We start from the raw sequence: 14507 nt of genomic DNA, 5'->3' as shown, positions 1-14507 counted from the left end.
TGGTCACTGCACTGAGTTAAGAGGCTCGAGGTAATTCCCACTGCAAAAATCCAAGTCATTTCTTTCTCCATTTCCACTTTTCCTTCATTTTTCCTGCTCTGCTCTCAACGATTTCCTGTGTTAAGTCTTTCCATAAAAGCCTCCTGATCTCAGCTGAATCTCCAGATGTAACTGAAGGAAGAGGAATTCCAGTACTAACAGTAATTCCACCTCCAGAATCAGCTGGATTCCACCTCCCAGCAGCAGGAACTCCCCCCAAAAAGACCTGGGTTTGGGTGCAGCACGGCCAGTTCACGCCCAAATCTGGAGCCCACAGTCTCACAGTGTTTTAAATAAAACACAAACACCACTAAAACTGAAACACCCTGAGACAAAATAAAAGGCAAACACCGCTAAAAGTGAAATGTTTCAAGGCCAAACAGAAAATACATAAAGAAGCAAGAGGAGAAGATGAGGGGAATGGCAGAAAGGCCACGAGCTGAGCTGAACCCTGCAATTACTGAACTGAAGGTTTTCTTACCATTCCCTTCAACTGCACCTGTTTCCCAGTTCCACAATTCCTCAAAAACAGCTCATCATGTGCTAGGTACCGTCTTCTATTCCCCTCAAGTTGCCAAGATGAATTAGCAGCTCCAGTTTTAACCTCAGCTTTAAGCTCAGCCTTAAGCACCTGAGCAGCCCCTCACGGTGTCTTGGTCACCTCAAGCCTTGTTTTCAGTTCCCTCCATCCCAAAAAACATGAAGAAGTTACTTATATGTCCACAAAAAAGTAATTAATGGGAGAAGGTTGTTGAAGTAAAGCTTAATTTTCTGCTTTTGGGGAGAGCAAGCGCTGGCAGCTCTGAACCAGGGAGGTGGAGACTCAGCCACGGACAGATCCTCCTCAGGGAACGGTTTTGCCATTAAAAAAAAACCCCAAAATCCTGAAGCAGGGCCTTACCTGGGTGGGCACCAGCACTGGGGGATAGGCCAGCTTGTGGTGTCTGTACATCCAGAAGGAAAAGAGCACAATCACTGCAATTCCCATGATAGGCACCAAGGAATACAGCAGGGTGTTGAACAGAGGGGGCTTCGGGGTCACGGGGTTGGAAGTGGCTGCGGGGAAAAGAGGACACAGCTTTTAATAAACAACCCCCCCCAGAGCTCAAACACCCATCAGCCTGGTTTCCTGACAACCCCTGATCCCCCAGCAGACTATAAAATATTCAACTAACACCTCCTGATAAAGGCAGCATTTTTTGGGAAGCGTGGAAACGCAGCCCCCGGGGCAAAGGGGGTTTCACGGGAGGGAAGGAGAATGTCAGCTCTTGCCTCGGCAGGATCACTGACAGACATGACAACAATATCTCCTGGCTCCACAAAGGCTATTTTAATCTCCCAGAAAACGTTGTTTCATTTAATAAACAACTTCCTCTGGCTATTTGGTGCACGAGACATTTGCTGCTTTCGGCTCAGTCGGTGACATTACTCACTTCTCCAGCAAAGATTAGATTCCCCACTGGAAGAAGACAGGCAAGAAAAATCATCTCTTGCTTATGGGGTTTTTTAACAGTTGTGTGTTAAGCCTGGCTGTTGGATTTGATTTGTGACCCGGGAGGAAATTCTGTCCCCCTTTTTAAAGGTTAATGTGTTAATTTGCAGAGTTCCAAGTAGTTTAAAAAGGATTGTTTGAAGGGAAGGAGCAGGGATGATACAGCTTTTAGCCCAACAATTTATAGACACTTACAGCAGCTTAACTATACAATTAAGGTAAGATTTGACAGTAACTCCTCTCTCTAAAACAGACAATTATTTCAGATTATCCTTCCTTCTCACCCTTGGAAAAGAGCTGGAGTATCTTTTAATCACTTCAAGGGAAGAACCTTTTTCAAAGTGGAAGAATCTTTCTGTGAGCACAAAGAGCTTTATCGCTGCAGGAAACCCTTTATTCCTGCAGGAAAATCACCCCAGGATGCTGGGAAAAGCCTCATCCCCCTGCCCAGGCACAGTATGGAACATTCCTCCCCCAAAGTATCCCAGGAACTTACGCTGGGTCACCTCCATCTCCGGGAAGTAGAAGAAGCGCTCGTTGCACATGTTGCCCTCGCAGCAACAGAAAAACACCTCAGGGCTGTCCTTCTTCTCGATGCAATCATTCCTGGGAAAGGGAACAGGGAAATATTGGTCCAGTTCCATCTGGGGGAGGAGGTTGTTTAAGGAAAAAAAATAAAAAAATCTGTGTTCTCGTCTTTAAAAAACTTCAGCGTCGAACGGTCCGGGATGACACAGCCCCCAAAAAGCAGCTGGGTAATTTAAATCAGTTTAAAGTTTGGTATCTGAGGTTGCAATGAAATGTTGTTAGAACAGAAGCAGCGTGGTTTTGCTGGTTTTGGGGCAGAGTTAAAGCAAACCAGCACAGGAGGCTGAAGAGCAGAAATCTGGATTTAAAGGGGTGTTGAACCACAGACCCCCAGCACAGGGTTGCAGGGTTGGGGATAAGTGGGAAGGAGAACTTTGGAATTCTATTGTATTTTTAGCAAAAAAAAATAAATTAAATTTGTACAATCCCCCCTGCTCAGAGACAGGACTTGTTCCACTCCATGGATTAACTGCAGGAAAGGAGTTTTAGTAACAAATAAGGTGAAACTATTCAAGTTTGGGAGGAGAAATAAGGACCAGGCAGGACCCAACCTCAGAGCAGGAAGGGAATCTGAAAATCCAGATACAGCTGAGGATTTTAAATACAGCTGAAGACTGTCAAGGAAGTTTTGGGCTCATCTTCAAAACTTAGGGTTGTTTCACAGAAGCAGCCCCTGCAGCTTCAGTGTGCTGTGATTCCAGGGAACATTTTCTCTTTGATGTTCTCCCTGTGCTGCTGTTTGGAGTTCATCATTCCATGACTCCCTGTCCAGTGAAACCACTGCAGAGATAAGATTTGGGATGTTCTGGACAAACACAGCAGTCAGTGTGTGTTATTAGCACAGCTTAATTAATGAGCACACACAGACTCTTACTCAGTTCCCAACTATTTCCTCACCATCTTTCCCGCATTTTATTTCTTCTTCCATTTCCTTTTCTTGGCTCAAGGGAGAATTTAATCTCAGGATTTCTTTTAGAAAAACATCCTGGGGTGGGGGGCAACTGGATTTGGGAGAAATGACTGCAAGGATTTCTTCAAACAACTCAACAACTCAGGAAACCCAAAGGAAAACGTCCCTGAAATATTGCTACAATAATTTCTAAATATTTTTTAACGAAGATCCACAGTGCTTTTATTTCTTAATTCTCTCCCTTTCCAAACAATGAGTGTTTTGGCCCAATAAACCCACTATTGTATTTTAAAAACTGTAAATGCCATTTCTTAAGAGAGTCATGACCTTTATTCAGCCAGGATCCAACAAACCCCAAGTCCTGCTGTTCCTGCTCGTGGGGACTTGCAGGACCATCTGTTATTAAAAGAATGACTGGAAAATTTAGAATATTCAGTGTCTCTGGAGCTTTTTAACGAAGTGGCAAAATACTTCCATGATTTGGTGAACTGCAGCCACAAAGTGCTGGCTTTCCTACTCCAAATTCTTTGGAAAAGTCTGATAAAAAAAAAGAACCTCTAGAATTTTGCATTCTGGGTGCAGTAACTGTGTTTGCATGGTTTGGGCAATAACAAGGCATTAGAAAATCTATTATTAATGGCCTAAAGAAGCATAAATTAAATACCTGGGGGTTTCTAATAGACAGTAAGGAAATAAAAGAAGGTAAAATACAGTAGTCAGCAAACAAGATAAAGCACTGAGGTGAAATCTGGTCCCTAAATGCAAATGTGCAAAAACAAAGGGCAGCTAAGATAATCACTCAGATATAACATAATCATTCAGATATAACATAATTATTCACAAATAACATAATTATTCATATATAAGATAATTATAAGCTATATAAAAGACAATTATTCACAGACTGTGTATCATCTCCTGTCTCAAGCACCGTTTGCAGGGGGGACGACGCAGAAATGGGGTAGAAAGGTTGAAAATCCCAAATAAATTCCCAATTCCGAGGGAAAACTGCCTCACCTGTCATAGCAGTTGATGTCATCCAGCCAGCAGCCCTGCTTCACGATCTCAATGGAGCCAGAAATGTTCTTCCACGTGGCAAAGCAGTGTCTCCTCTTATCTTTGTCCCCGTAACAAGGCTCGATCCCGCTCCGGTTGGTTTTATCCTTCTCCCAGTTGGCGTTGTAGTAGATGCACTCCTGGGTCTCTGACCTGCCGAGGATGGCACCTGGAATGGGAAGTGAACCACTGTGAACTGGGGTTTGAGGGATAAAACCAACCCAGGGTGCATAAAAACCCCTCTCCCCCTTTTTTAATCCGAGTTCTCCCCTGTTTTTAATGTCGAGTTCACAACCATCCCACGGGCTGGAACACGGGACAAAGAAACTTCCGTCGAGTCCAACCTTGCACAACTTTCTTTGCAAGTTTGGAATAAAACGAAGGATGAGTCGTGGCACAATGCTTCTCCCTGAGCAGCAGCAGCAGCAGAGGAAATTTAAAACACTGAACAGCGAAGGTTTAATTAAAACATCAGCCAAAAGCAGGTGCTTTAGCCAGGAGAATTTACCAAAAGGTAGTTTCGGTGCACGAGCCAAAAAGGCGGCGAGCACGCCTTGGAAACCCAAAGATGGGGTCATCCCACATCCCAGGATGCTTCAAAATAAAGGTTTGTGAACCTGGGAATTTAATTTTGCCTTTTAAATGACAAATTCAATTGATTCACTGACAAATTACAGCAAACAGGAGCGCTGTGGAGGGTGGATGGAATGGGACGGGCTTTAAGGTCATTCCATCCCAAACTATTTTGGGATTCTGTGTGAGGCCCCCCCAAGTGGGGAGAACTTCCCAGTGTGATCTGAAGCACCAGCCCGGTTTCTGCAAAGGTTGTTAGGAGGCAGAAGTGTCACAAAGCAGCAGAAGGGAGGAAGAAGTGCCTTGTATTCCTGTTTTTGTCTGTCAGACGCTGCCAAGAGCGCGTTGGGAACACCCACGTGAGCTCCACCTGTATTAAAAGCATGGAAAACCAGCCCCACTCTCTCTGAGGAGAACGGGAATGATTCCCACCTGAGAGCTGCTGCAGCCTGGGATGTCAGCTGAGCGTCCCACACGGCCTCCTCCCCAAACCTGGCGCTGAGGCATTCCCAAAATAGGCAGTGGCAGGATGGTGGATGTGCCACGGGAGCGGGGCCCAGCCAGCTGGTGCCACTGCATGTGCCCCAGCCCATTCCCCAGCCCATTCCCCAGCCCGTTCCCTGCGCTGCCACGGCCTGACCTTTACAACTCCCAGCCCTGGCAAGGAACAGCTGAGGCACCAGATTGCCCAATTTGGGTCTGTCAGTGCAATAAAGCAGAAGTCCTGGATTTCTCTCACACGTGCCATTATTCCCTCTCTCCCGCTGCCAAGAGGGCCACGGACAAGCTGAGTTTTAGGAAATGCAGAAACTCCAGTAAAATTGGCTTTGCCCAAATATCCTCCTTATCTGTGTATTTTTATAGCCAGGTCTTCTTATCCATGATTTTTTTTATCCATGAATGCTCTGAATCACTTCAGCCCATCCCACTGTTCCAACTGCTGGTTTAGTGACCTTGGACCTGACTGGAGTTTCCCACCTGGACAGGCATTTGCAGTAGGTCTGGCCAGGCTAAACTGCACAATCCTGGATTAATCACTCAGAGAGGAAAAGCAGGAATGTGGGGGAAGGAAGGGAAGAGGAGAAGGGGAAGCACACAAAGAAGCCCTGAGCCCATCTGCTCCAACCAGCTCTGCCACCCCCTGCACAGGGCCGGAGCTCCCAGGGGAGCAGGGCAGCTGGCACTTCCAATACAGGAAATTTATTGGGCATAGCAGGTCCATAAGGAAACTCCTGCACCCATCCTGAGCGCCCATGGAATTGTCAGGTCCTCAGGAAACCAATTCCTGGATCCCTAAAGGCAGAGTGCTGCTGTTCAAAGAAGCCACAAGCGAAGCTCCAGTGTCCATGGATGGAAAAGCCTGGGAGGAAACAAACTGGGAAAGCAAAGGACATTGGAGCACATCACGGAGTTTAGATCCCAGTTGATCTGTGTGTTATCCAGGGCTGCTCTATCCCTCACACTTGTCCATCCAGGACAGCTGCAGCAGGGAAGAAAAGCAGGGAAGCAAATCAGCTGAACTCCTGAACTGCCATTCGGGATCCCCCGGAATCGGGAGCAGGGCAGGCAGCAATCCCAACAGAGGGCACATGGGCAGCCTGGAAAACCTCACCTCAGGAGCAACTGCAAGGACTGGCTCCCATTTCCCAAGCAGAAGGACTATGGGAATGGCTGGACAACAACCCAGGCAGTTCTTTTAATTAAAAAGGGACAAACCCTGGGATCTGTGCACAGCTCCTGAGGGGACTAACACGGCCTCCATTTAGGGAGGGATTGCTGGGAAAAGGCACTGGATGGAACAGGAATTGTCTGTTAAGATACCTCTACATTACACCCAGAGGGGGGGAAAAAAGGAAAGCAGAAACTTCTGGGAGTTTATCATCTCCATTTACTTTATTTGGTAAACCTGACACTGAGCAACAACAGCACTGGGGTCTGTGATGCAGGGATGGTTTTCCTCAGGCTGTAAATAAAATGTCTGAGGCGTGATAACACCAAACTCCCTGATTTCCAGAGGAAACTTCAACACAAACACATCCTCCCTTTCCCCCACGTCGCACTCCCACTCCCAAACACTGCTCTGGCAGCTCGTCTGGACAGAACCAGAAACATTTTTTCCATCTAGGAGTCGTCATCACTGTACAATAATAATAATAATAATCATAATGACAATAATAATAATAATAATAATAATAATCTGTATTTCAGGGCTGCACAACCCACCCAGACAAGCCCATCACTCTGCACTTGAACTTCATTCTATTCTAAGCACTGATGCAGAAATCCTCGTGTGACACTAAGGGACATTTTTATTTTCTTTTTGCTATCCCCTAGGAAATTTACTCTCCATAAAAGAATTAAAGGGTGAAGTTCAGTCTGGTTGCTGGAACTGTGTTATGTTTGAGGTTAATTCTGCACCGAAATCCAAGGAGTGGAGCAGTTTGTGAGTGGCCTGAAGCACCACAGGGCCTGGACACTGGGAGTTATTTAACACAGGCCACGCTCTAAAATATCTGAGTTGTTACAGGCTGTTCTGGAGGAACAGAAAGAACAGGAAAAGCAGCATAAATAAAAATAACACCTTGGAAAAAAACCCCTTCAGCTGCAGCAGCACAGGTACCTTTGGCAAGTTGTCCATCTGTGTTTTTCTGGTTGTTTCCACACTGATCTCAAACACTTTCTAACCCCACAAATACATCTGAAGACAGATACAAATACAGACTAAAAAGGCCCAGCTTTGATGTTTCCACGAGCAGGGAGGAAGATTTTAGCATTCCCTATTTTTTTCTGCTAACCCCCAGGAGAATGTTCCTCAGAGGGAAAATAAAGGAGTTATTTCCAAGCTAATAAAGGTTCCAACAGAAAGCACTTTTCTGTCCTGGTTTTCCACGTCCCCAAACTTATTTTGTTGATTTTTTTAGGTTAATATTAGTGCTATTCTCACCACTCTCAAAGCTCACAGGTCACCCAAGGACTGCACTTCCCATGAGCTGAGCCAAAGGACATTCATTAAATCCCAGCCCAGCAGCAAATAACTCAGGAGAGGCAAGAATGGGGAAGAAAAAGAGAAACAAGGCAGTGAAGTAACAAATCACCTGCACTGCTGCCACACTGCAAAATGTAAAGATTAACCTGATTTCTTTTCCTAAAATAGGACTTAAAAATCAATGAGTTTTGCACCTCAACATGCCTCCTACAGGAAACTTAGAAGCTTTAGTGCAGAGTTCTGTAGAGCACAATATAAACATTATTCTCCAGGATTATAGTGGGGGGACATCAGGAAATCTATATCTCATCATATAATTAGAAAATATTTCAATTTTCTTGCAGTTCACACGTTGCCAAAACGTGCCTGGATGTGCCTGCCCACGGGAGGATGAAACCCTGGAGCTGAGATAACACTTGTGGAAAAAGAGCTTTCCGGAGGAAGAATCCAGAGCTGGAAAACTGAAGGATGAGTTGCCTAAAGGCACCACCCCAAGTCTTAAGAGCAAAGGTTCCTAAATAGAGTGGGAACCATGGAGGGTGATGGGATCTACAACAGGAAATAAGACAGAGGGAAGAGGGAGGAAAGAGAGAAGAATAATATCTGGATTGTTAAAAACCAGCAGCCCCTGGTTTGCTGGATGGACAGTAACTTGAAAATCAACATTTTTCTACTCTAAATGGGTCTTCTGGACTCACAGTGTGGAAAAGGATTTTTAGAGTCAGCTGCTCTGACTTTAAATGGTGTTTAGAGTCTAAACTCTTGATGATGTTATTTTACATGTACAGATATATCCTGGTTTTATTTAAAAAAAATACAGTGGGTGTTCCCCTTGTCCTGTCAGTGCATGGTCCTCTTGTTGAAGGAAAAAAAAAAAAAGCTGGAATTACTGTTGCCATGTGTTCCCCCCCCCACAGTCCCTCCCAGTCTGTCCTGTTGCTGGCACAAATTAATAATGTTCTAACAGGATTTTGTAGAGAAATTCCATTTTCTGCCTTGTGCTTCCGAGTGTCTTATTTAAGCCTGGATTTAAGGAAGTGGGAAAACCCCAGAGCTCCGGTGCCCGAGTTTTCCAGAGTCACTTCAAGAGCAAAGCAACAACGTGGCAGAAAATGGGAGAAAGAGGGTCAGGGTGATGTTTAGGGAGAAATGAAGGTGCCAGGAACGGCAAGATAAAGCTTGTCATCCTCTGGGAATCTCCAGAGGCTTGGAGTGAAGTGTTATTTTTCACACTTCCCAACTTCAAGGGGACACACCAGAACAGGGGCTGATGTTTTCAAGTTCAAACCTGCCCCTGCTGTCACTGCAAGGTGTGAGCAGCACAGAGCACAAAACCCTCTCAGCTGCTGGCTGGGGACTCCTGCAGGGGGGGGGGGAAAGCTTGGAAGACCCTAAAAATGGTGTGTTTTGGAGCCCAGCCTTGGGGCTGCACTTGCCTTGTATGTGCTGGGCAAATGTCCCCCCCCCCAGCACGACAGAGAAGGGGTCAAAGTGATTAAAATGATCACAATTAGTAACACAAAATCACCAGAAGGGTTTAAATCCCACACACTCAGATGTTGGGGAAAAAAGAGAACAGGGCCAAAGAGGCATTAAAGCTACAACAGACAGTTCCCAGTTGGGATCATCCTGCTTTTCCCGGCACAAAAAGAATAAAAACGACTCAGTTTTTGATATGAAAAGTGTCAAACTGGGGCTCTGCTGCACCCTGAGTGTCCAGGAGGATAAAACACCAGAGACCCAGTTAATTCTCCGGGAGCTATTTTGCCATTTTGGCATTTTCCAGCTGATTTCCATAGGCTGGTTTAGTAGAGCCAAAAATAAAGCAGAATTTTGAGTGTCAAAGTGTCTGAATGGTGTTTGTCCTTCTACCTCCATCTCCCTCCACCTGGCTCTGGGAGCCAGGGATGCTTTCCCATGGCACACTGAGCGACACCATTCCCACAGGGAACCTTGGAATGCTGTCACTGAACTAAAAAAGAGCATTCAAGGCATCCAATTAAAGCCCAACCAAACGACCTGAGGGTCTCCAAAGCGGAGTGGGAAGAGTGAATCCTCTCCAGGGATGACTCTCAGGCTGGTGGTGGCAACCAACACGATTTCTATTTTGAGGCCTGGCAGGGAGTTTCCCAGGAATGATCTCAGATACCTGTCACTGCTGTTCCTCTGATTTGAGTCCCAGAACAACTGGAATCCTGCGGTGCTCCAGCTCCCCACACGTGGGAAGTGTCCCCCTGGGACACCCAGTTGTGAATTTGGATGGTATTTGGGATCGAAACGATCCTTTCTCGGGGTTGGGAACTGTGAAACTTTTGCAGGGACTTCCCAGCCACGAACTATGAAACACTTAAAATTCCCTAAAATGAAAGTGTGACATTCCTGCAGCCTCCTGGAAGGTGGGAGACTCGAACATATTAATCATTTAATGAAAAAGAGTTGGAAAAGCTTCATAGGAATTTTAGCTGCTTTCAAATTTCCTTATAAGTAAGACAAGATCAGTAAATGACATTTTTTCCAACTCTTCTCCTGCACTGTTTGTCTCCTGCGTCCTCCAGAATCCTGTTGAACATGATGAATGTCAGTATTTCACTATTATAAAGAAGGAGAAATCAGGAATTCCCTTCTGACCCCCAAAAACACTCACAGAAGATTTCAGTCGGGCTAATTACAAGAAATCATTCCACCTTTTGCCTTCCAAATCACTCAGGCCCAATGCAAATTCCGTTGAGCAGTTTGACAGAGGAGCAAACAGAACCACACCCCCAGAGAAACACAAACACAGGCAAGACATCTCCGAGGCAGGGATCCAACTCCGCATTCCACGTTTCCCCCCCACATGACACATCCTTTTGCTGTCTTCCAGGACCTTATGTAAGTGTTGAAAAGACAACAGGCCCAGTGTGGTGCTGCCTCCAGCTCAGCTCTCCAACAAATCCCTCCGTGGGTGTCGTGTCCCACTCGGTGCCACCGCCGAGCGAAAACACTCCCCGCTCCTCCCGCGGGTGCCGAGCGAGCTCCTGCTTTCCAGCAAAATCCTTTTGCTGCCCTTTTTTTCTGGGCTTACTCTCAGCATAAACATATTTACAACTACTTCTCACTTGTTTTTTAACATTTTTTTTTACTTTTTTTCTTTACATCAGCCCTGTTGTTTCGCTCCAAACCCGCCGGGATGAGACCCGGAACGCCGAGGGTTTGTCCGGGCGCCGGGATTGGGATGCACATCCCTGCCCAGCACATCCAGACAAGCTCCAGCTGCCCCAGTCCAGATGGCAGCTCCCCAGTGGGAAAGACAGGTTCCAGATTTGTGTAAACACACACACAGGGATTACCTTGGAGCTGCAGGCAAACAGGATAACACGGGGCGGGGCGGGGGGGGGCGCTGAAAAATTCCAGCCTTTCGGTGTTCACTTGGAAACCCTTCCCTACCCCTCCCTCTTCCAACTCTCCAACTTATTTCTGGTGAGCTTCAGTCTTGAATCCTCACACGCAGTGATCCTGGGGGGTTTTATATTTTCCTTTTCACTTCCCCACCTCATCCCAACAGGACTTTCCGAGCTCCTCCCGCTCGCACGGGGTTGGCCGGAACTCCAGTCACACATTCCCAAAGACCTCTGTGGCATCAATCCTGGGTTTGCTGGCTGGGAAATGCTCCTTCAGAAGCACTTTAGGATGGGATGCCTCACTCCCAGAGCACATCAGAGGCTCCTGGGGTTTGTTGTGATGCAAGAGCGGGGTCTGAGACACATTTTTGAGCTGCAGTTCCACCAAAAAGAGCTGAAACGGGCCCAGAGGAGTGGAAGTTATTCCTAAAGTGGAAATTATTCCTAAAGTGGAAGTTATTCCTAAAGTGGACCACATGTCAGGCTGCAGCATCACACACCTGAGGAGACACCTATCAGCACAGAAATCCTGCTATGTTTGTGGCTGCTGAAGCAAAACATCTCCACAACCTCCAACTTTGCGCCCGTTTAATTCCATTTCTCCCGGGGCGGGCATCGAATCCCAAACATTTCCTACACCCAGTTCCCAACTCCGGGTCTGGAATCAGTATTGATCACATTTAAAACCCCAGCAAAACTGCCTCTTCCCCTCCAGTAAACCTGGCAGTGCCTTGAAGTGAATTTTGTCAGTCCTGATTTTGCTGCCCAGACCGTAATCTGAAGATTAGGATAAAAATCCCATTTCTGGGGCTGGAAAGACCCCTGTTTCCAGCCCAACCCTCTGCTCCCAAGGCAGGCACACACTGGCCAGGCTTCCCAGCTCCCCACTCACCCCTCTTCTTCCTTCAGGAAACGTTTGCACCATAAGTCATTTAAATATTCTTATTATTTTCAGCCCCAGCATCACCTTTCTGTGCACTAAAGATGCTCCAAGTGAGCTTTATTTATCATTATCATTATTTATCATTATTACTATTTATTTATCATCATTATGTCAGTTTTTATGGAGAAAAAACTCTGCTATAAGTGACTGGTAAGCTGTTAAAACCATCACATATTTAAGATGAAAACAATGGAACAACAAAGCAACTTCCTCCTGCACCTCAATATTAAACTGATTTTCTGCTCTGGTTTTTTTTTCCTGATCTTTGTGGTTCCTAATGAAGCAGATTTTGTTTTCCACTGGCCTTTTTAAAAAAAAGAATATTATTAATTATATCCAGATATTGACAACTAAAAGAAAGAAAAAAAATCCCAAAAGGAAGCATTTCAAAAGCAAAACAGGATTAAAGTCGGGATAATTCATATTAAAACTTAACTCTGCTTGTGTTTGATATCAGGGCTTTAAGAACTGACTGGAAAAAGGAACTTAAAATTGCATTTGGACCACTCTTAACTGTAACTTTGTAGTAGTGACTTTAAGAAGATGATAAATAAATCAGCTCTGATGGAACATGAGAATCGAGTCAATACAAAAATAACCCTCAAAAAAAGGGGGTTTTATTTCTTTTACCTGCCCACAAGCACTTAAAAACAAGTTTCCATGTTTTTCTCGAGGCAAAAAAAAGGAGAAAAAAGCCTTTTTTAAGGCGGTTTGTTGGTCAGGGTGAGGGGAATAAATCCAAATAAATCCTGCAAGAGCTTTTTGGCCCCCCAAAAATGGCCACAGAAATATTAATTCACCCAGAAAGTCTTCTCAAAAGTAATTCTGAAGTGGATGAAAGCTCCTGTTATTTTGCCACCAGAAAAATGCTTCTGAAATTCTCTAACTCGACCTGGAAATTTAGGAGAATGGGATGAAATTACCTCTCTTTTCCCTCATTAGAAGGAATGTTAAAATGTTCCATTTTAGCAATTTATGAGTGATCTCCCTAAAATAAAAGTATTTGGAGGATTGTATTTCTAACCTCCCAACATCCAGTAAAATTTAGGGGGAAAAAAAAAAACTAAGAAAAAAAAAAAAAGACCAAAATATCCTTATTTATGGTTATGTCTGAGTAACAATAAATTTGGTGGTGATCAACAAAACAAAGCACAAAACCACTTTTTAGAAACTCAAGGTTATTGTTGGAATTATCTCTAAGTGTGAAGACACTGAAGGTATGTTTTAAAGGCTTAAAAGTTGTGTATTTAATTTCTGATTTTATTTAATAACTTATTTATTATTATTTATGAAGATTAAATTTATTATTATTCGAGTGATTTGATTAATTTAATATTTAATTAATTTAATAATTAAGACATCAAATTAAACTCTCATTTAGGAGCCGTGTGCATGCACTCAGAAAAATGAAAGTCAACAGGAGCATCACTGTCTGTTTGTTATGAAAAGTATTCAAAACAACACTAAAAAACTTATTTACTGCTGCTGGATTTTGGTTTTTTTGACAGCACAGGGTCAAGCTGAATTGTGATATGACACATCCTGATTCTACAGCACAATAATCCCAAAATATATGGGTTTATAGTTTGCAAATCAATGCTAAAAATTGCCTTGAAATGGCAATTTTTGCTACAGAACTGAAGAAAAATGAATTAAAATAATAATAATAATAATAAAAGAAAAATCACAAAACGTTTGTGTCTCTTTTGTTGCCAAGACACAACAAAACCAGAAGAGCCTGGAAGAGCAAATAAACCTTGAATATTTAATGGAAACGCCCAAAAATGTTTCTCTGACCAACCAGCAAAATTATTTCAGCGTTAAAAATTATTTCTCTGCTTCAGACCTCCCCAGAAAACACACCCAGTCCTCACATCAGCCCTAAATAATGATAATTAAGGCAATAAACATTTCAAATCTGGAAATAACCCCTGGAGTTGTGCTTGGTGCACACAAATGTTCATCTCCCAAAGCAACCAGAGGTTTAATTCCAGAGCAAAGATTGGAGAAAATCACTTTTTTTTCCAGCTGTTTTGCTCTCCCAGATTGCACCAGCCCCCGAGAAATTGTATTTATTCGGGTGTTTTGCTGTGGTTTTGACCCTTTTCCCAGAGCTTGGGGCGCTCCAGCTCCATCCTCCCGGAGCTGTGAGGGTGGAAATCAGGGAGCCAAAGGTGGATTGAGTAGTTTCTTTCTATCCCAAAAAATAAAAGCCACAGAGGAACATCTCAGATGCTTGCTGGCAGCGGAGAAAGGGAGATGATAAATGTAACACAACCAGTTTTAATCAAGATCAAAGCTGCAGGAGAATGCAGACAGACAGTCTAGACTGCTTTACTTTGAAAGCCTAAGCACATAAAGCAACATCTGCAAAGAACATTAATCACATTTAGTCCACAATCTTATCACCTCCTGAGCAAGCAGAAACAACTTTTCCTCCAAAATCAAAATTATATGTATAGGTGGCAAGTAGTTTTAATGATCTGCTAAATCAGAGATCCATCAGTGATTACAAGGCTTGTCCTGCTCGCTTTGAAAAA

General features: G+C 44.2%; 1 protein-coding gene across 2 annotated transcripts in view; it reads right to left on the bottom strand.

Moving 5' to 3' along the window:
* The window catches only part of ACVR2A (activin A receptor type 2A), a 46146-nt gene that overhangs the window by 12531 nt on the left and 19108 nt on the right, over positions 1–14507 (bottom strand). For both annotated transcript variants that reach the window (XM_027721036.2, XM_027721037.2), the window contains exons 2-4: positions 4047–4254; positions 2028–2137; positions 941–1095 (exon numbers count right to left, since the gene is read on the bottom strand). In XM_027721036.2, coding sequence (XP_027576837.1) covers positions 941–1095; positions 2028–2137; positions 4047–4254 — 473 coding nt within the window. The remainder of the gene's footprint in view (positions 1–940; positions 1096–2027; positions 2138–4046; positions 4255–14507) is intronic.

Source organism: Pipra filicauda, unplaced genomic scaffold (genome assembly GCF_003945595.2).
Source record: "Pipra filicauda isolate LSUMZ 115617 unplaced genomic scaffold, ASM394559v2 scaffold152_size1767362_pilon, whole genome shotgun sequence".
NCBI lineage: Eukaryota > Metazoa > Chordata > Aves > Passeriformes > Pipridae > Pipra > Pipra filicauda.
The sequence above is the reverse complement of the archived record's forward strand: the minus strand, read 5'-3'. Positions and strand labels throughout refer to the sequence as shown.